General features: G+C 32.7%; 2 protein-coding genes across 2 annotated transcripts; both read right to left on the reverse strand.

The window, feature by feature from the left end:
• Positions 1 to 12421: 12421 nt before the first annotated feature.
• Positions 12422 to 13901, reverse strand: LOC106626119 (odorant receptor 88a). The gene is made up of 4 exons (XM_014245926.3): positions 13050 to 13901; positions 12791 to 12992; positions 12555 to 12710; positions 12422 to 12495 (listed from the first exon to the last, which is right to left on the reverse strand). The coding sequence occupies exons 1-4, from the start codon at positions 13871 to 13873 to the stop codon at positions 12445 to 12447; spliced, it is 1233 nt and encodes a 410-aa protein (XP_014101401.3). The 5' UTR covers positions 13874 to 13901; the 3' UTR covers positions 12422 to 12444.
• Positions 13902 to 19052: 5151 nt separating this feature from the next.
• LOC118683439 (odorant receptor 88a-like) lies at positions 19053 to 20678 on the reverse strand. Its single transcript, XM_070108529.1, is given in 4 exon segments — positions 19053 to 19164; positions 19224 to 19379; positions 19461 to 19662; positions 19727 to 20678. Coding segments are annotated over 4 exon segments (1233 nt in total). The 5' UTR covers positions 20551 to 20678; the 3' UTR covers positions 19053 to 19113.
• Positions 20679 to 22261: the final 1583 nt, after the last annotated feature.

A 22261-nucleotide genomic window follows, 5' to 3' on the forward strand; every position in this document is an offset into this window, starting at 1 on the left:
CTTTCTGGTGAGAGATAACTCTCTAATGAATAAAAAAAACTAAAGATTTCAATAACCTCTATATACTTTACTATGCATAATTTTTTGTATTCATGATTTAGTTTCTCACTTAATTAACTAGGTTTTTAAGGAATTCAATGATGCTATGCTCATTTATTTATCTTCAGAATTAGAAACTACTTGAAGATACCACTCATATACATTTGTAGATAAGGCTCATTCTTTTGTAAGCGATTAACAAAATAATACCCGCCAACATTAAGCGATGCGATATATAATGCTAGATTAATTGTAAATTACCTGCTGAAAACTATTAGATTTTTTTGACGAAAATTATTGAAAAAAACTGCAACCAACTTTAATTAGTCATAACTAATTTGTATATTTGCTTAATAAAATATCAATTATAACTTGTCAAGAAAAATAATAAAAAAATCTCAAATAAATGCTCCCACACTCACTTCTGTCGACTAAGAGTTAAAGAAAAGCCTAAATTATAGGTATACATGATAAGCAGTGAGAAACCTGCTTTTTATTACGTCATAAACTTCGCCAATTAGTAACTATGCCAAACGCGATACTGTGATAAATGGCTATTCGCTTTAATAGATATTGACAGTTATGTTTAATAGACATATATACATACTATATTATATAGTGTGTTTGAGCGATTTGACGTGGTCAATGCACAACCGAAAATTACCAAATGTGCTCTAATGATGACCATAAATTCATTATACCATAAATTAAAGCTGTTTTGAAGAGCTTACGCGAAATGGCTACAGTTTAATAAACAGCGTTTGCTGTAGTTTGTTGAAAGGAGACTCCATTTGCACTTGAGTCAAATTAAAATTTTTTCGATAACAGAAATCATTACTTCATATGTGTAGTAAATTATGTGTATATTAATATACTGAAGTAAGATAGTATAATTTCGCGCCGACCAAATTTTCAAAAAAGTCGGAAAGAATTTCGGAAATTCGTTTATACTATTTATTTCTAAGACTCTACGCACTCAGTGAAGCTTGTAACTTTCTTGTAGAAGCTACTTAATTGTCCCTAATGCTTAAACACCTGGGAGCTCACAGTTTCCGACATACTGATTGGCTCCCATTAGATGGGAATAGAAATTTAACACATAAGACGATTTGTATTGGCCTCAAAGTGCTTTGCCGATTTATAAGATTGCAATCAAATCTTTTTTTATTTTCTGACTCCAGTAATTCAAGTAAAATCGCCTACTTGAGGATCAGCCATTCAACCTATTCTAACCTAACTTAACCGATTTCTAATTTAGTTAAAATTATGCAACCTTTGCTATAATTGAAGGTTAATCGAAGAGCCAATATAATAGCATTTTTTTTGTTTCATCTCTCAATAATTTCTCAACGTATCTCTGTTACAAACAATTCTCAAGTGAAAACGTGAAAAAACGTTAACTTCGGTTGCACCGCAGCTATAATACCCTTCACAAATATACAGTTGTTGCACGCGGGTATAAAAGTTTTGTTTACGGCATAAGAGGCCAATTAGAATTGCATTCCATTTAATGGCGACAACATTTTTGCACGCTTACATATTATGCAGCACCCGGCGTTCATTTGATAGAAGAATGATGGACGAATTGTTGAAGGCTTTGGTGGCTGCCTGCTTGGCCGTTTAGCGTTAGCCAAGTTCATTAGCACGTTACGTGGCGCTGCTAGTATTTATTTTTGCAGCGCTTTCGTTTACGAGTTAGACTATAATTACTTTGTTAGAGTGTTTATCATAATGAGAGACATTCTTTGCATTTCTGGTGACTTTTGGAATTCTTCTTTCGGGTTCTTTATTGAAAAGAAACAATAACGAGTATAATTTTTAGCCTTCATTATGAACTAGTTGTGAACAGGTGAAAATCTACTAAGTGTTAATTTGTACCTGTTCAATACAATGTAATGACAAAATCAATAGCGGTCTTATTTTCTTCAGTTTGTCTCTCATACTCTCATTTTGGCAACAACACTCAGAAGGAAAAGTCGGTGACTCTATATAAAGTATACTTAAATGATCAGCGTGCCGAGCTGAGTGGATTTAGCCATGTCCGTCTGTCTGTCTACTTGTATATACTAGAACTAGTCCTCCAGTTTTTGAGATATCGATCTGAAAATTTTCACACATTTTTTTCTCCCCAAAGAACTGCTTATTTGTCTGAACCGCCGATATCGGACCATTATAGCATATAGCTGCCATACAAACTGAGCGATCGGTATCAAGTCCTTGCATGAAAGACTTTTTGATTTCACGAGATATATGGCAATAACGCAATCTCCGAAGAAATTTTTGAGATCGCATCACTATAGCATATAGCCGTCATACAAACTAAACAATCAGAATCAAGTTCTCTTAAAGAATCTTTTGTGTTTGTGCAACCGAAGTTAACATTTTTTCTCGATTTCTTTATAATAATAGCTTACGGTTATGCAGTAACAGAAATTAAGCTTCCAAAGCTTCTTGAGTACTTTATATAGATGGTTTCTCTAAGTAATGATATCTTACTATTAGATCTTCCAAATATATATCTATAAAGATTAAGAGTTGCACTGCGTGAGCCGTCATTAGTTAGATTATATGTTCTGCAAACGATTTTGTCCGACAGTAGGTCACAACCTAACTCAAAACGCTTGGACGACAGAAGGCATGCAGGGTTGAAATATTGATTAAGTTGGGATTGGGTGTCGATCAGAAGCTTAACCAACTATAGTATACTTTAGAAGAACTGCAGTTTTATTTTGTTTAATTTGTTGGGTGACTAACGTTATGACTCGGAGAGATTTTCGACGATATGATAGTAGTAGACGATATTTCTTGACTTCATTTTTATACCCTGAACAGAGTATATTAAGTTTTCTACGAAGTATGTAACACCCAAGAGGAAACGTCTGAGACCCTATATAATTTATACATAATAATCAGCATGATGAGGTGAGTTGATTTAGCCATATCCGTCTGTCTGTGCGTCTGTCTGTATATTTATATATAAACTAGTCCCTCAGTTTTTAAGCTATTGAATTGAAATTTTTCTCCTGTCCTTTTCTCACTAAGAAGCTGCTCATTTGTCGGAACGGCCGATATCCGATCACTATATGGTATAGCTGCCATACAAACTGAACGATCGGAATCAAGGAAACATTTGTATTTGTGAAGGGTATTATATCTTCGGTATAGTTAACGTTTTTTCTTGTTTATACTTAAATTTGGAGATTCAATACACAATATCATCTAGCAATTTTTTTAGAACTAAAGATATGCCGAATGGTTCCATCAGTTTACTGTCCGCGAATACTTAGTTACATCTATATCGTGCAGTTAACATCGGAAGCTTTGACTTTAGTTGTAGTAGTAGATGATCTATTTCGTCTACATAACCACATAACCACACCATTCTCTACACACTCCAATTCGCTATCATGGATTTCATGGTCGATGAGATAGTTTGATCCACATTTATGTAAAACGGGCCAGAGATTTTCTAGATGATAAAAAGTGTAACGTACGAATATATGTAGTGTGTCGATTCTGGTTTGGGTGTTGAGATTCTGGCTTTGGGTCAAATTGTAAAATTGGGTTTTAGAGTCTCAATCCTATGAGTTATTTTAGTCATAAGAAGCTTCTCTTTCCAAACCATCAGTCATTCGGAGACATCATATTGTTTGTAGAACACTTTCTGCTTTTGAATTCTTTCATACATATCATCACTTCCCTCTCCTTATTTTTGACTTTACAACAACAATATATGATAAAGATGCTTTAACTCCAATTCAGTTAGTCATTTAATGCGAACGCGTTGAGACAATTTTTCATAGTTCATTCGTTTCTATGCTCATTCGCTTCAGTGATTATGGATTTTTTAAATGCGCCGCAAAGCATTTCGGCAAAGTACGCAATGCCGACGAAAAAGGCGTGGCCGCCCGGAACGCGGCACAATGCGTGGAGCAATGTGGCGGCGGCGGCGACGGTGTCTTTGACTTCACCGATGTGGCTGATATGGCGATTGTTGCTGCGATTGCTGCGGTGCACGTCGAATTGTCCGCATGCAAAAATGGTTGTGGCATGTTGCAAATATTATGCTTATATGCATTGTGGCTGCAAAAATGGCAAATACGTACACGCGCATTCGTGAACGCAGAAATATGAAATGCATAATCGTACATACATATGTGTGTATATGTATGCATGTGTGTAAACTATTTATAACGTTGTGCATATTTATTTTTAAAAACGCAAAGAAGGTGAAGCATGGAAACTTGCATAAAATGCATGACCACAACAAACCGGACAAAAAACTATATTCATTTATGAGTAAGCAGTTGGCGGAAAAGAAGAAAAGCAAAAAAGAATGGAGGAGCATGTGGCGTGCGTATGCAAGGAACGTTGCACGTCAGAATTGAGGAACGCCATTATGAGTTTTTGCAACATTTATGAGCGTGCGCAGCGCTGAATATGCCATTTTTTTTTAAAGAAATATGCTTACATACGTAGATAAAAATATATATTTAGGTATATAAAAGTGGTTACGAGGGCCCGCTCTAGACTTTTGATGATTTATAGTCACAATATCGATAATTTTTTGTGTTTGTTAATATATTTTATTTATAAAATCGTCTGGTTTAAAGCCTAACAATAAGCAATAAAAATATTATATCTAATTAAAACTTGACAAATTTAAGGTTTTAGTTGCTAGAATGCTGGTAGATCTTTTCTTTTTACGCTAGTTTGATTACAGTACTGTTGGTACTAGCTAATGGATTTTCATGTTTACGGATTCTAAGTTCATTGTTCTTTCTGCTGTCCTCTACTTCTTTCTTTACCATAGCAATATCAGGATCTTTATGGATATTATCATGACGAATATGTATTATATCAATGATAGTTGCACTGTTGGTACACAGTTGAATACCATACATCCAAATCGGCTTTATTACCGATTAAAAAAAAAAAAAAAATTAAATGCCATTTAATGCAATGAAATTGTAATACCCAGAAAGAAACGTCGCAGCCTCATAAAGTATCAGAGTGACGAGTTGAAGCAATTTAAACATGTATATTTGTCCGTATGTCTGCATTTAAGTGAACTAGTCTGTCACTAAATTTTTGAAATATCGATCTGAAATTTTGCACACATCCTTTTCTTCCCAAGAAACTGCTCATATGTCGGAACTGTTAATACCGCCGATTATAGCATATAGTTGCCAAGCAAACTGACGGATCAAAATCAATATATATCTTTTTAAGTTACAGGAAATGCTCCTGTGAAGGGTATTATATTATAAGTAGTTTCTGTTTTTTTTACACTCATACTCAAAGGTAAAAGCTGTATAATTTATTAAGTCAAACCATAAATAAATATCATTTCTTCAAGGTAACCCTCGTACAGATCAGAATTTTTTTGAAATTCATATATGAGAAGGTATAAATATACTCCAGCAAAGTTCACATGGCTTTGTTTGGTTAATGAAAAGTGAATCGACATTTTTATTTAAAAACAAGAAAAAATTTTAACTTCGGGGGCACCTTTAATACCCTTCTCAAATACAAAGGTTCCTTACAAGAACTTGATTCCAATCGTTCAATTAGTATCACAGCTATATGATATAGTGATCTGATCTGAACAATTTCTCCGGATATTACATTATTGCCTTAGACGATAACTCGTGACTAATTTTGTGAAGATATCTCGTCAAATGAAAGAGTTTTTCATACAAGAACTTGATTCCGATTGTTCAGTTTGTATGGCAGCTATATGCTTAAGTGATCCGATCTATTGTCTTAAATAATAATCCATGCCGAATTTCGTGAAGATACCTCGTCAAATAAAAGAGTTTTCCATACAAGAACTTGATTCCGAATGTTCAGTTTGTATTGCAGCTATACGGACCGATATCGGCCGTTCTGACAAATTAGTAGTTTCTTAGTGAGAAAAAGGCAGGTGCAAATTTTCATATTGATAGCTTAAAAACTGAGGGAATAGTTCGTAATATACAGACAGACGGACGGACAGACAGACGGACATGGCTAAATCAACTCAGCTCATCATGCTGATCATTTATGTATATATTTTATAGGGTCTCCGACATTTCGTTCATATATTTAATTAATGTTAAGGGTATTAAGAACATAGTGAGACAAAGTTTATTTTTATTATGAAAATGGAGCTATGAATTTTAAGGTTTTACGTTATCTCTATGTAATTCCTGATTATTTTGACATTGTCGCAAGATGGTTCTAAATTTTCTACGAACGCCTAACAGCGGTCTTGCAAAGGTTCAGCATTAGATTCCCAAAACGTTTTTTTATTTCCTCAAGATATAGTGGGTTGCTGTTAAAAATTCTAGTGTTTTGCAGGTGCATACCTAACACCGTATTGATTGGTACAATTCTCAGTTAAACCGAAGTGCCCTTCAAACTTGTGTACCCATTTTATAATATAAGAATCGATTATTATTTGCAATTAAATTATTCATAATATATAAATTATATACAGATGTTTTGTTGTTTTGTTGTTTTGGAAACCAAACTGATAATTGGAATAACAAAACTTTGCATATTCCATATCAGCCCAGATTTGATTTAGTTAATCTTAACAAGAGTGATCGAAAACTTATTTACATATAATGGGATCGTAACCTAGATTCGAGATTATACACTAAAGGATAATGGGCCAATCCTCATTATGCAAAACAAAAAATTCAACGATATTAAAAATTGTGCCGGTAACTTATTATTCTAATGAATTGGAAGTCATTGCAATGAAAACACTCAGAGGTACTAGGACCCAAATAACGAATCTCATACATATCATACATATGTATCTCATTGCTTTGTGTATTTTTGCATTGCTGTAGAGCTTCTGGTGAAGCATTGCACACTAGAATGTAAGTTTTAATGAATTTTTCGAGGAGATTTGTTTTTTATTCAACTTCCAAGAAAGTAAGCGTTATCTATTGTACGATTTTCTTGAAACATCTCGGGTTGGCTTATTATATTTTTCATAAAACTCAATAACTTTGCTCATGAAAACTGAGTATTTCAGTTTAATTAAATTATAGTTTAGTTAGATATAACTAGTGAGGCATACTTTCCAGCATTTTTGAAAAGCTACTCATAAATAATTCGGAGGGCTCTAAAAACGATTTATCCAATTAATCCACAAATAGGGGAAGCTTGACCTCAGTTAAAAAATAAAAAATATAAAAATTAAATAATTACCACATAGAAGCCGTCTTCTGCAAGAAGTTCTTTGTATTTTTTCTAACTGGCCTTTTATTTAATCGGCAAAGACCCACTGTACTTCGTACAATAGAAACACCAATATATTTTGTTATGTTTTTAACAAGAGGGCAATAAGTCGGCGTTGATCTGTAGAGAGCCGGTGCCTAACGCAAAAAAAAAAAAGCAAAAATAAAAAATAAAATAAAGAAAAACGGCAGAATGAATATGAAAAAAAGCATGAATATTTTAAAAAAGAGAAGTAAGAATGTGCTTGAACGATGGCGTATTATTAAATATGGCGGCTAGCCACAATATATGCGCACATACTTACATACTTATATGCATATTTATACACATGTACATAGATATATACTCGTATATGCATACCTAACCAGCACCACTCATATGCAATGCTATTGTTTTTTACTACTTGCTGCTTCATACCATATATATTTTCGCATTTAAATTTTTTATACTCTGCATGCTATTTCGTTCGTCGGTTTTTTTTTTAATGCCAAGCGCCGCAACGCGGTGCTGCACCACGAGACTTTCGGCTTCAACGCTGGTTGGATGGAGTGTGTGCTTTTATGGAAACATGCACACTTGCGCTGTGCCATGCATTTTTTATTTATGCACATGCTTATTACTATAGTATTCTTTAGCATATGTTTGTAGAGAAAGTGTTGTGCATATTAGTATGAACAGGCAGAGAATAAGGATTTTCGACAACTCTTTTAAGTTATTATTAGAAATATTTTGCATTTTTAATGTGAATATTTAAGAAAATTTTATTAAAATTATTATTGTATGGAGTTGCCACTTAACTTTAAGTAATAAATTTTAAATTGCTTTTGTTATATAAAAATTTGCAAAACTGTGGGGTTCCAGAGCAAACTTGGTTCCAAAATTTTTTTTTATAATTTTTTTGTTTGTTCTAAAATTGCAAAATTGTAGATTTAGAAGTTTTAAAGTAAATTTGTTCCTAAAATAAAATGGTGTTGCCACCTAATTATAGAAAATAGTTTTTAAAATTTAATAATGATTTAGTACTTTTAAAATTACAAAAGTAGAAACTTTAAATTCTACTAAATTACGAACATATCGGAACAGTGTTGCCACCTTTCATAATATTTTTTTTATCATTATTTCGTGAATATATTATATAGAAATTTCTACTATTCACAAATTTATCTCAAAATTATAATACTTGTAATTTTCTATAACACTGTCTCCATTAATATGCTTAAAACTGTATCCGCAATTTTAAAAATACATAAAAAAAAAACTTATAATGAGGGCCTTAGAATAAATGCACACAAGGCATTTACATGTTATACTAGTTCTTTGCACTATTTTGCGCTGCTTTCTATAATGTTTTACCCCTTTCATGTTTATGGGGCGTTTTCCCTAGTGTTTATAAGGCCAAGCGAAAGTCTTAGGTGTGAGTAGGAGTGTCTTTCGTATTGCTATAAGCTTTGTAGCTAAACAAAAAAGTATTAAAACGAATTGAAAAGGTTTTGGTTAACCTGATCCAAGACTTAGAGCGTCACCTGAGCCTAGCATTATTTACTTCTATGCATTTTATTTATTAACTTAATTATTTAAAGTTCGTTAGTTGACTTAATTATATTAATGATAATAATAATTTTATGCCAATACGTTTGGCTCTCGATCTTACTGGTGAGCTTTTCCGCTGGTTGACCACCATTAAACTAAATACAAGGGCCTTCTACTATTGATAGGGTTACCAGCATATTACCAATAAGTTTGTAATACCCAGAAGGAAAGGTCGGCGAGCCTATAAAATATACTCGTATATATAAATGATCAGTGTAACGAGCTGAGTCGATTTAGACTTGTCTGTGAGTCTGTCTATCTATTTATCTGTCCGTCTGCCCCGCAGTTTTAAAAAATATCGATTTGAAATTTTGCACATATCCTCTTCTTCCCAAAAAGCTGCATATTTGTCGCAACCAACGACATCAGACCACTATAGCTACCATACAAACTGAACGATCAAAATCAAGTTCTAGTATGAAAACTTTTTTCTCTTCATCTTCATGAAATTTGACATGATTTCTTATCCAGGTCAAAGGTAAAATCTCTGATGGAATTGTTTAGATCGGACCACTATAGCTAATAGGTGTCATACCCACTGACCAATTTAAATCAAGTTCTTGTATGCAAACTTATACATTTGTGAAGGATATTGTAGCTTCGATGTAACCGAAGTAAACGTTTTTTCTTGCTTTAATTAACTTCCGTCACATAAAAATGTATTTAGAGCAGTCACTAAAGTCCATAAAATAAAATCGACACCAAATTTATTTAAAACAAATATGGGTAATAACAATTTCGGAATATCGTCTCAAAAAACAATAAGAAATTTAAGCTACACGCATTACCCCACCATATCTCTATTGATATAGAGTTATATTATATTATATTAATACATTTATGTCTGAGTGTGCGTGTGTGCATGTATATAAGTGGGCATATAAATATAATAACCCCAATTAAATCATTCATATGACGGACAAGTGTAAGTCAAGGCGGATGCTGAACACTATAACTTCTTCTGTACCTTATACACATATAGCAAACATATACATATACAAATATACATGCCTTGCTGCACTCTGGCAACTACCGCTGAAAATAGATAGATTTCGCATTTCATTTTTGACGTCTTCATGTTGATGATGATACTAAACTGTTTGTTGCTGTTGTTGGAGTTATGGCTCCTGTCGTTTGTTGTCGACAGCTATGTTGTTGTTGTTTATGCTTTTGATGATGATGTTGAACGGAAATTCAATTCGCCGTCTAACATGATTGCGGCCATGTTTAATCAAATACGTGACTTGTTTTCAATTTCGTTGGACCAAACTGACTGACTGGTTGGCCAACTGCTCAACTGGCCAACTGACGCTCTGCAAACAAGTATGGCTTGTAGGTGAATATATTCTCTAAAGACTAAGCATTTATTGTAAGATATATTGAGACTTGTGTTTAAAGAGATTAAAGAGATCTCCAGAAACATTTATTGACTGGTCCAAAACTCAATTATAAAGAATATTTTTTGAGTTCCGTGTATTTGATTTGCCGGAAATTTATGAGCTTCTCAGAAAACTTAGTACTTTGAGAATATTTGTTTATTGCCGATAGTGCATCGCTTTTGCAAAACGTCTACATTTGATGAAAGAAAGACAACAGATGAAAGCGGTTAATGCAGTGGTATGCAGTCAACGGCCATGAAATTATCATCTATCTGCTGTATTGATTTGGTGGAGAGTGTCCGGTAAAAGCGTTACACCTCTTCCCTTCTGTGAAAAAAGGGTAAAAACAGGGACAAAAGTATACAAGCAGTATGCCTTAGAAGGCGCGCTAATGTAGTTAAGCAATACTCCCTTCAACGAAGAGCATTGGATCCTTAAACAAGATTGGATCCAAGGCAAAAACCAGATATCTAAGACGAGTTCTAGATAAAACCGCACAGAAGTAGTGGAAGTGTTCTGCCGTCTCTCTCATACCTACTTCCCTGCACCCTCTACATCTGTCATCGTTAATAATGCCCTCACGGTTCGCAAGTGATACCAGTAATTTGTGACATGTGACTAGTACAATCACCATCCTGCAGTCTTCTCGATACCGTGTGAGTAAAAGACATGCGTGTTTTCGACATTATATTGAGAGTAGAGTAAGTTTTTGCATTTTCTGCGTAAATTTAATATAGTAATCTATATATTTTTTATACCATTAGAAAGTAGAGACTTCAACATACATGGAACCTACTTACTTTTTAAAAAGTTTAATATTTTGACGAGAGAATTTTCGATTAAAATTTATGGGTGTTTCGATTTTAAGTCGAAAATAATATTTTAAATAAAAACAAGTACAAGATAAATATTAAATCCCAAACAGTTTGATATTTGAACTAAATCTTGACGTAATGTGAAAAAGCTGGATATGCAAGCTCTTTACATTGCCTACAACTTTGTGATATAACTTTTTTCTATAGGACTCGCAATTTTGCCGAAAATCGAGATAAACTGTTTTTAATACTTAAAAATTCAATCATACTTCTTCCGTTCCTCCTACCGACTTCAGATCGCCCGTTTTTTATTTTTTTTTTAATTTGTGTTTTTTTATATTTCGTTTTCAAAAGGTTTCATCCTACTATGATTTTGTTCCATTCTAAAATTATCTACCCTGATTTTATATATATATATATTAGGGTGCAGCGAAAAAAAAATTTTTTTTTTTTTTAACTTAGCCTGGAGGAAAAACCTGTAGGTTATAGAAAAAGAAAATTTTTGGATAAAAAAAGAAATTTTTTCTAAATTTTTATTTCGTAAAAGAATTTTGATAAGTGTTCTATTCTATAATTCTTCAATTAAAAGTTTATCTATAATTTTTCAATTAAAAGTTATCAACTTAAAAAAAAAATTTGTGGTCATTATTGGAGTTTTAAAAAAAAAGTCTTAAATGGCCACATGTTTTTCTTAAGCGTTAAAATCAATTCTGAGTCAAATTCGGTATATTTTATATAAACGTGAAGAGTTTAAACCAAAAATTATTATTTTTTGTCAGAAAAAGATTTTAACTCAAAATTTACTTTAAAACTGAGATGTTAAAAAAAAATTTGGTTTTGTCCAAAAAAAAATTTTTTTTTTTATAATCTACAGATTTTACCCTCAGGCTAAGCAAAAAACAACAAATTTTTTTTCACTCCACCCCAATATATATACCTATAATGTACATGTACTTGTGTACATTCTGCCATGAAAACACTTCTCTTAAAAGGCATGAACCTTTCGAAGGCACCATCAAATGTAAGAGACCTTCCACTTATCTTAAAATATTCGAACAACGGTAGGTTTAATACTATATTATAATATTGACACCAACGGAAATATTTTTTTGAAGAACTTGTGGAAACTACGGACCAATGTTACTTATTTTTGGTTCCGAAACACTTTATGCTACTATGTTTATTATTGAAATAACTCCATCATGGATTAAATTCATAGCTATGTTTTAATTTTTTTACACATTATTTGTAAGAAAACAAGATATTTTATTAAAAAAATTAAAATTTATAGCTGCATTCGTTAATACAACATTTTAGTAAACATTTTGAGAAAAGTAAATCTTAAAAATTTAAAAATATTTTGTGATTCCAACCAGCTACTTTTTTTACCCTTTAGACTTCAAAAAAGTTAGCAATTGATAAGCTAACATCATCATCTAAATAGAAAAATTGAAATATTAATAATAAAGTGTTATGCAGCGCAGGTTAAACATACATCTTGAAAATGCTTCATATTAACATACAACATATTAAAAGCAGTTAATCTGAGCGGTTCATTCGTGCTTTGTAGCAACATCAGAGTATATTTGCCAAAACGTACCGAACAGTCGTACCACTTCTGCTCGTAGATAATTTCATTTATTCGGGCAGTCTGTTTCACAAGTTCATATAAAATAATTTACGAGTTATTTTCATCTAGAGTAGAGTAAAAATCAACATATTTATACTCACCACTGTCTCCAGCATGGTACCCCACTTGGCGGCATCGTAGATCAACCAAATTTCTACGAATAATGGTGTAGTGTGCAATGTCATTTGCAAATAGTTTGTAGCCTCCGTAATTAGAACCAAGTTGAAACATATGGATAAAGCGATGCCCACATCCGAGGATAATATTGACAAATTAAACAAGTCATTCAATTCGACGGCCAAACTAAATGTGAATAAAACGATAAGATTTATTAAGTTATTAAACACTCTAACCACATACTTATTGAGATGTTGTTGAATATATATGTAATCGTGCAATTGCTTATAGACTGCATCCGCCTTTGTGGGATCCATTGCATCCTGCACATTCATTTCCGCCAAAAGTTTACCTAAATACTCATAATACATACATAAATGTGAAATTAAAATCACAAATATTTGATCCCATTTGATTAGCATTTGGATCGCAGCCAAAGCTAATATAATTTCATACATGTATATATAAGGATAAGTAGAAACCTTATCTTTAATGCCAAATGGTAACCACGACGCATTCACATGAAATTCTTCGGCCACAAGATCATCTGATTCAAAATCGTAAATTAGCACAAATCTAACTGACGGCACACTAAAAAAAATGACTCCCAAAGCCGTTATAGATCGATGGAGAATTAATAAACGCTTTTTTATATATTTATGCACCTTCTCGACTTCCATATGTTGCTGCAAATGTTCGCTACGTGGAAATATACGATCTATAGCGTTGTACATTTTTAAAACTTTATCGCGATTTTGTGCCAACATAAAGCCACGCATCGTCAATACTAAGCCCATACCGAAAATGGCGAAGGCTTCCTGTGCCTTAGTGACATCCCTTTCGTTGATGGCCTTGGCAATATTAATGACATTACAAATGCAGTCTATTATTGCAAGAAATACAGCAACGTTTAGTAACATTGATTTTGGTATGGCGAAACGTCCATTAACACGCTTAAAATCTAAAAATTTAAGTCCCAGATAACGTTGATACGGATGCTGAATAGCGCAGAGATCATCGATTGCGCAAAGTTTGGCTGCGAAAGTCCTTTTCTTTTGCACCGCCATGGTGTCGTCGCGGTAATGAATCAATGCTGTTGACCATCTTATGATCAAATGAGTTTTCCTGTAAAAACGAAAAAGAAAGACTTTTATAGTGAAAATAATACAGTAAAGTAACTAACATGTGAACTCTATGCTTTAAAAAATTACTACTGATGATTAGACCAAAACAATATTTTTAGAAATAAACAAATTATCAAAAAATGGAGACAAATTCTATAAAGTTTCTTACAAAATATTTCAGTAGTTCTAAGCAGAAAATAGTTTTAAAATTTATTTCAAAACCAATTTTAAACCTAGTATTTTTCCAACCCAAAAGCAAAAAAAAAAACCAAGAAAACCATTAAATTCGGTTGCTTAAATACACTTCAATTATACAAAATATTCCTTATAAGAACTTAATCTTAATCGATATTTTTTTTTTTTTTTTTGGTAGCTAGATACCTACAGTAAAAATACGGTCTGAGCAATTTCTTCGGAGATTGGACAGTTGCCTTAGACCATAATTCATTCCAATTTTCTTGAACATAACTTGACAATTGAAAAAGTTTTCCACACAAGCAGCAATATGGCAACAGTAGGCTATAGTGGTTCGATATCGGCTATACCGGTAAACGAGCAGCTTCTTGGAAAGAAAAGAACATGTTGTAAATTTCAGAACGATAGACGAAAGGAATTCTAATAAATATGGTCATTGAAATTTTCATTTACAAAATTAAGAATTTCGATGTTTCAATAGATCAGATTTATTTATACAGATTAAAGTGTCTTTTAGTATTATGAGATGCTATAGTGAAATCATTTCCGAGGGATATGACATAATAAGAACAGAATTTCTATATCTACAATAGTATAGTCGGTTAATATGTTATCTCTATTTAGTTATAAAAGTATATTCAATTTATACCATGAGTAGTTGTTTGTTCGATTCGTAACTCTTGAAACAATAAACACGCATCGAAAATAAATGTATCAGGGATATTTTTGTTGAGTTTTGTTTGATCAAAAAGAATTTACTGTAATGCAAAAATTATTAGACAATTTTATTACTTATTGGTAATTCAATCAATATCCAATTTACTTACGATTTCTTATTCAATTATTTCGCATTATTTAATTGTGTAATAATTTTTTATTATTATTAATATTTAATTGTTTGTAAAAATTCTTTTTGTGCCATGCAAGCTTTTGTTAGTTACTAAAATATTGTATACATATATTATGGTGTTGTAATATTCTGTTAAAGACAGTAACCATTCGATTCATAACTCTTTTTTCCTACATTTTGTAAAGTAAATAATTTTAACTTTGAGTTGTAAATTGTAGATGTGACTTAATAAGTGATATGCAGGTTGGTTGAAAAGTGAGTAGTGCTCACCAAGAAATATCACTACGAACTCCAAATTTTTTTTTCTCTAATTGGTACATCTATCGTGAGAACACATGCAAGGCCGTTCAATTTTGGGCTGATGAATTTAAACGTGATCGTACTAGGCTTGAAGATGATCCATGCGAAGGACGACTTAACACCGCAACCACATCAAAAATCATTGAGCAAGTTCATAATATTGTTAGTGAAGATCCAAGTTTGACTAAGCGTGAAATTGCTAATGCCATAGGCATCTCAGAAGAACGAGTACTCATATTATATTTTACATGGAGAATTACATATGAAAAAGCTGTTTGTAACAGTTTAACAAAAACTGGATCGAAAACAAATTTCTCAGCATAATTTGGAGAGTTCTAAGCAGAATAAAACCGATTTCTTGCATCGTTTTATAACTATAGATGCGACTTGGATCTAAGGCTGGTCGTTCAGCTCCAAAGCAGGTGAAGTCACAACGATCAGCAAAGAAGTTTATTTCATCAGTTTTTTGGGTTGCAAAAGGATCTTTGTTGATTGATTATCTGCAGAAAGGTAAAACAATCAACTCTGAAAATTATTGCACGCTTTTGGATCAATTCGTGAAAAAAGATTTGGTTTGCAGCATAAAAAAATTATTTTTCATCAAGACAATGCACCTGTTCACAAAGCTGTTTTAACAATGACAAAATTCACTCTCTCTTTATGAGACATGGAGGATCGATCCCATGTTCCGACGAACACCAGAAAGGTTTTGTCTATTAGTTGTCGGTTCTCGACAGAAATACGAACGTGTGCTTTTCTGCCTTGAAAAAGCTGCTCTTAATTTCAATCAATCTTTAAAAAACAACATAAAGATAAGAAACCTTCCACTTGTCTGACGACATCTAGATGCCTATCACAAAAGAGATGACAGGCGTTCAAGTCTAATTCAAAAAACAAGTGTCTACCAAAACATGAAATCGAGTATATATGTCCTTACTAGTAGATAGGATACTTGGTTTAAAGTTATATGAGATTTTAGTAGTAAAAGTACTAGTATAGTCTAATTGGTAATCAATAGAATTTAATATTGCATTTTATGACACAGAATTTTTAATTTATTAATATTATTTGTAATATCAATTTTTAAAATGGAGCAATTAAGGGTAATTATTTGTTTAATTACTTACTTGTCTAGCAGACTGCTGCACCTAAGTCTCCAAAAAAGGTTGCGTAGGAAAAATACGGGTTTTTATTTCATACTTTTATGAGAAATGAAAAGACTTAACGGAAATAATATACTCTGCAACATAAATCCCTAGCATACATTCCACACGATGCTCTAACATATTGTATCTGATTTCTCGATAATTAGTCTACCTTGTAACTCACTCTTGAGTTCAACCACTGGATTGTTAAATAAAGTGCCAAATTTTGGGCTATACATTTATCTTTATTTCCATTTCTAAAACCTTAAGGCTTTATTAATCATTATCCGAGCTTACAACTTCTTACTTATCTTTCAGAGATTTTTTAAACGGCAGCGATGTAACTATTGTACAACTGTGCCAGCAATGCTTTTATATAGTAGATCGTTGCCAGAACATCGCCACTCGAACATTTCACCAACGAACCACAAATTTCACTGTCTGGATGATACTGGCAATATATAGTTGTTTATAGTTTGTTCTGGCATCCGTTTTCGACAAATTATCCTTTTTTTCGGAATTTTCTCAAATGTCATTGTTGAAAGCTCTTAAGCGCTTATAGTTAATGGTCAATACCGGGTAAATAGATCCGCTTATCAGATCCGATTATCATCTATCATACGTTTAATTATACTGTGTTTCACCGTTAGTCTGCTTAATTTTTGAGTATAAACCTAATCCTGATTTCCGCTGACGTAGAGTGAGTCTTCTCGGCGATTTGAATGACTGTTTTATTATAATTTTCCTCTTTGAGAAAAGGGTTGACAATCTCGAAATGCTGCGGTCGATTTACTTTTTAATATAATGAACCTATCACAATTATGCTTAGCTGGTTTATTTTTGTTTTCACTATTTCATCTGAATATCTAAAATTATAAAATCCGAGGTCCTTTAGCCTTGATTTGGCAAATCTTACCGCATGAATTGATCGGTCAGTATTCAATTAGAATTCCTACAACCATTAAAAGGTGGACTTTGCAGAGAGCGACGAGTTCACTAGATCTCTTACGACTTAGCCTGGGCCAGAAAGACTTTGCGACTGCACAGTTGCTAATAGTCGACGAACGCTTGTTGAGCTGGACTGAGGCCCAACAATGCAGTAGTGAACCAGTAGAAGCCAACAAAGCTCCTAAGTATTCCCATTCCGAACTGATTGAGTCTGATGTACCTGTACTTAATCAGCTCATCAGTCTTGCAGTTTCCAGCAATACCGCTGTAGTCAGACACCCAGACAACTAGTTTAATCATGTAGTAACTCGATGCTATAGATAAGGACTCTAGACATCTCTTCACTAGTCTAGAGTGCTCAGTCAGGGAGTTCAAGGGCTAATATCGGAGTGGATAGTCACCACTCTGAAGGAAGCTGCACTCCGGTACCGTAGATCTATTCCTATCTTTATTGCAGCCACTCCAGATAAATCTGGAGCTGATGGATCGTCCGCTTACTGTTGATGCTTAGAGTGCTGAAACTAAACTTGTGGAATGTTATCTATTTTTAACGAGTAGTGAAGAATCCGCCTAAAACAAATTGAGTATGTTAGGGTATTGTAGCTGATCTTTAAGAAAGATAAGAATAGTTCTTTATGAAGTAAGAAAACTTATGGTTGAATCTTTGGTCTCGATAAAGTGCCATGAACCATCACAAATTTGCTTAAGTATTTCATTCTCCTTACCGCTAGGTCACCTGGTAGTCTGCAATTGTTAGATCCAAAGCCTGAAATGCTAAGAGCTGCACCTAGTGTGACAGTGGGAATTAAAAAAACTACTCCTGCAATTATTTACAATATGTATAGGTATATTTTTGCATATTTTAGGAATATACACTACGACGGCGCTTAACCAAAGGTCCTCTACTGCTGCAGTGATACCGGCCTTTGCCTGAAAATAAATATCTTTCTAATAGATATTATACGTACAATGACCTACAGTTAAACGTTACAAAAAACTTACAAAATAGTGGCGTTTAAAAACATAAAACTTTACCTTGACCCAAAATTTTGGTCGTTTTGCGCTTGGCACATTCAGATCATATCCAATACTGTCATACAAACAGACCGATCAAAATCAAGTCCTTGTGTGGAGAACTTTTTTATTGTACTAATTATCATCTCGAAATTAGACATAGATTATTGTCCAAACCAGCGGTACAATCTCCGAACATTTTGTTTAGATCGGAGCACTATTGCATGTTTTATTATAATAACGAAGATTTGCTCTCTTTCTAAGCAGCCTCAAGTCAACTTTGAGGTTGTTTACATCAAACAACGTAGATAGAAAGAGCTTCCACATTATCTGTTGGCTACAAACCGCTTGTCGGTTACGTTTTCAGATTTCGTCATACATATAATATAGATAAGAGTGATAAATCACTTATTCTAAGATCAGTAGAACCATATTCCTTTGCAAGGTAAGAAGTTTAACCTAATAAACCAAATTTGGAACTTATACACATGTAAGCCTGCTATAACATTTATGTTATTAAATTTCGTTTTTATGAGTTCGTGAGGAGTAAATAATGAGTATGGGTAAGTGTTGATTTTCCCACAGAGTACTTGTAAAAATAAAAGATATTTTATTTAAAAAAAGGAAAATTTATAGCTACATTCGTTAATACAAAATTTTAGTAAACATTGTGAGAAAAGTAAATCTTAAAAATTTAAAAATATTTTGTGATTCCAACCAACTACTTTTTTTTACCCTTTAGACTTCAAAAAAGTTAGCAGTTGATAAGCTAACATCATCATCTAAATAGAAAAATTGAAATATTAATAATAAAGTGTTATGCAGCGCAGGTTAAACATACATCTTGAAAATGCTTCATATTAACATAGAACATATTAAAAGCAGTTAATCTGAGCGGTTCATTCGTGCTTTGTAGCAACATCAGAGTATATTTGCCAAAACGTACCGAACAGTCGTACCACTTCTGCTCGTAGATAATTTCATTTATTCGGGCAGTCTGTTTCACAAGTTCATATAAAATAGTTTACGAGTTATTTTCGTCTAGAGTAGAGTAAAAGTCAACATTATTTATACTCACCACTGTCTCCAGCATGGTACCCCACTTGGCGGCATCGTAGATTAACCAAACCTCTATGAATAATGGTGTAGCATAATTTATTACTTGCAAATAGTTTGTAGCCTCCGTAATTAGAACTAAATTGAAACATATGGATATAGCGATGCCCACATCCGAGGCTAATATTGACAAATTAAACAAGTCATTCAATTCGACGGCCAAACTAAATGTGAATGAAACGATAAGATTTATGAACGTATACAAGTATAAACACTCTAACCACATACTTATTGAGATATTGATGTATATTTATGTAGTCGTGTAGCTGTTTGTAGAATGCATCCGCCTTTGTGGGATCCATTGCTTCTTGCTCATTCATTTCCGCCAAAAGTTTACCCAAATACTCATAATATATACATAAATGTGAAATTAAAATCACAAATACTTGATCCCAAGTGGCTATTATATGGACCCCAGCCGTAGCTAACATAATTTCATACACGTATATATAAGGATAAGTAGAAACCTTATCTTTTATGCCAAACGGTAACCACGATGAATTCACATGAAATTCTTCGATCACACGATTATCTGATTTGAAATCGTAAAATACAAAAAATTTCGCTAACGGCAAAGCGCTGAAAGCGGACACGGAAACCGTCAAAGACGTATGGAGCAAGAAGAAACGCCTTTTTATATTTTTATGCATTTTCTCGACTTCCATATGTTGCTGCAGGCGTTGGCTGCGTGGAAATATACTATCGATAGCGTTGAACATTTTCAACAGTTTACCACGACTTAGTGCCAACAAGAAGCCACGCATCATCATTACCAAACACATACCGCAAACGGCGAAGACCTCCTGGGCTTGAGTGACATCTCTGTCGTTGATGGCCTTGACAATCTTAATGATATTACCAGCGCAGTCCACCACTGCAAGAGTTAGAACAACGTTAAGTATATTTGATTTTGGTATTACGAAACGTCCATTAACACGCTTAAATTATAAGAATTTAAGACCCAGATAACGTTGATACGGATGCTGAGTTGCGCAGAGATCATCGATTGTGCAAAGTTTCCATACGCCATTCCATTCCTGCTGCTGCGCCATGATCTCGGTCGAAGGTTTGATTCAATGATGTTGACTGCCTTAGAACTAAATGAGGTTTGCTGTAAAAACGAGAAAGTAAGACTTTTATAGTGAAAATAATTTTCCAAGTACGGTGAAGTCAGTGACATATGAATTCTTTGCTTTAAAAAATTACTCCTGAGGATAAGACCAAAACAATACCTTTAGTAATATAACAAAAGGTTAAAAATTATATAAATTTTCTTAGAAACTATTTTATATTTTTGTTATATTTTATTACTAAAACTAAGAATTTTGATGTTTTAGCAGGTCAGATTTATATATACATATCAAAAAGTCTTTTGGTATGAGAGTTTGTATATAAAGTCCAACCACTGCCCTACTCACTATGTTTGAGCTCGTTCTGTCTTTCAAATATGAAGGCAAGGAACATAATTTCTGTACCTAACATAAAGTGGTATAATGGGTTAATATGCTATCTATATTTGATTATACCAGTATATGGTACTGCAACTGGTATAGCTTGTTCGCTTCACGACTTGTGAAGTAATTAACACGCATCTAAAATAAAAGTATCAAGGATATTTTCGTTGAGTTTAGTTCGAGTGAAAAGGACTTACTGTAACGCAAAAACTATCAGCCAATTTTATTGCTTATTGATAATTCAATCAGTACACACTTTACTTACGATTTTTTATTCTATTATTTCGCAGTATTTTTATACACTCGCAACTTGTTGCTACAGAGTATAATTGTTTTGTTCACTTAACGGTTGTTTGTATCACCTAAAACTAATCGAGTTAGATATAGATTTCTATACAGATATATTTATTCTAATATTTGGTGATAATCGTCGATAGGTATATTTTCTCAGCCATTCGGTTGAACTTATAACAAAATATACCAGACAACAATGTAAAAAAGTTACTTAGAATGCCGGACTCTTTATAGAGCAAAAATATCTTTCTAGAAAAAATCGCATGAAATAAATATTAGTAGTGTAGTATCAAAAGTAGTAGAAAAGAAATATAATTTGGATATATCTATAAGAATCTCTATAAATATTTATGTTTAACATTGTAAATATTATATACAAATTAATATAATAATATAATTTTTAAAGTTGTCAATATTTATTATTTTTAAGCTAAACATGTATAATAATATCGTTATAATATCCTCAAAACAGTTGTAATGCATTCTATATAAAATCAATTATAGGCGTATACAAAAAACACAAGAACGATTTCGCATAATTTGAGTAAGATTTGTTTACAAATTGCTCTAATTAATTTCACTGTGAATGTAAATAACTGAGGCAACAGTTTCTACTTCTAATTATTAAAATATACAAATAAATCTCAAACGAGTATACCATTTAACTTTGCGAGAGTATAAAATGTTCAGTTACATTCGAACTTAGCCTTTCTTTACTTGTTTTTTTTTATTATTAAAATTTTAAAAATCTTTTTGTGTTATACAAGTTGGAATCGTTTTGTTTGATACTTAAATATTATATATATTATGGTAATATTTTGTTAAAAACAGTAACCATAAGATTCAAAAGACTTTTTTATTAACAATTTTTTAACTCAATAATTTTTAAAATTGAAATGTAAGCCCCTAAAACTGGAAACGATTAAAATATAGTAGAAAACGATTTTTCTAACTGTAGCTGTAAGTGTTGGTTGGTTCAATATATTGTATATAGGTCTTGTAAATTTTTTTAGAT

Source organism: Bactrocera oleae, chromosome 4 (assembly GCF_042242935.1).
Source record: "Bactrocera oleae isolate idBacOlea1 chromosome 4, idBacOlea1, whole genome shotgun sequence".
Taxonomy (NCBI): Eukaryota; Metazoa; Arthropoda; class Insecta; order Diptera; family Tephritidae; genus Bactrocera; species Bactrocera oleae.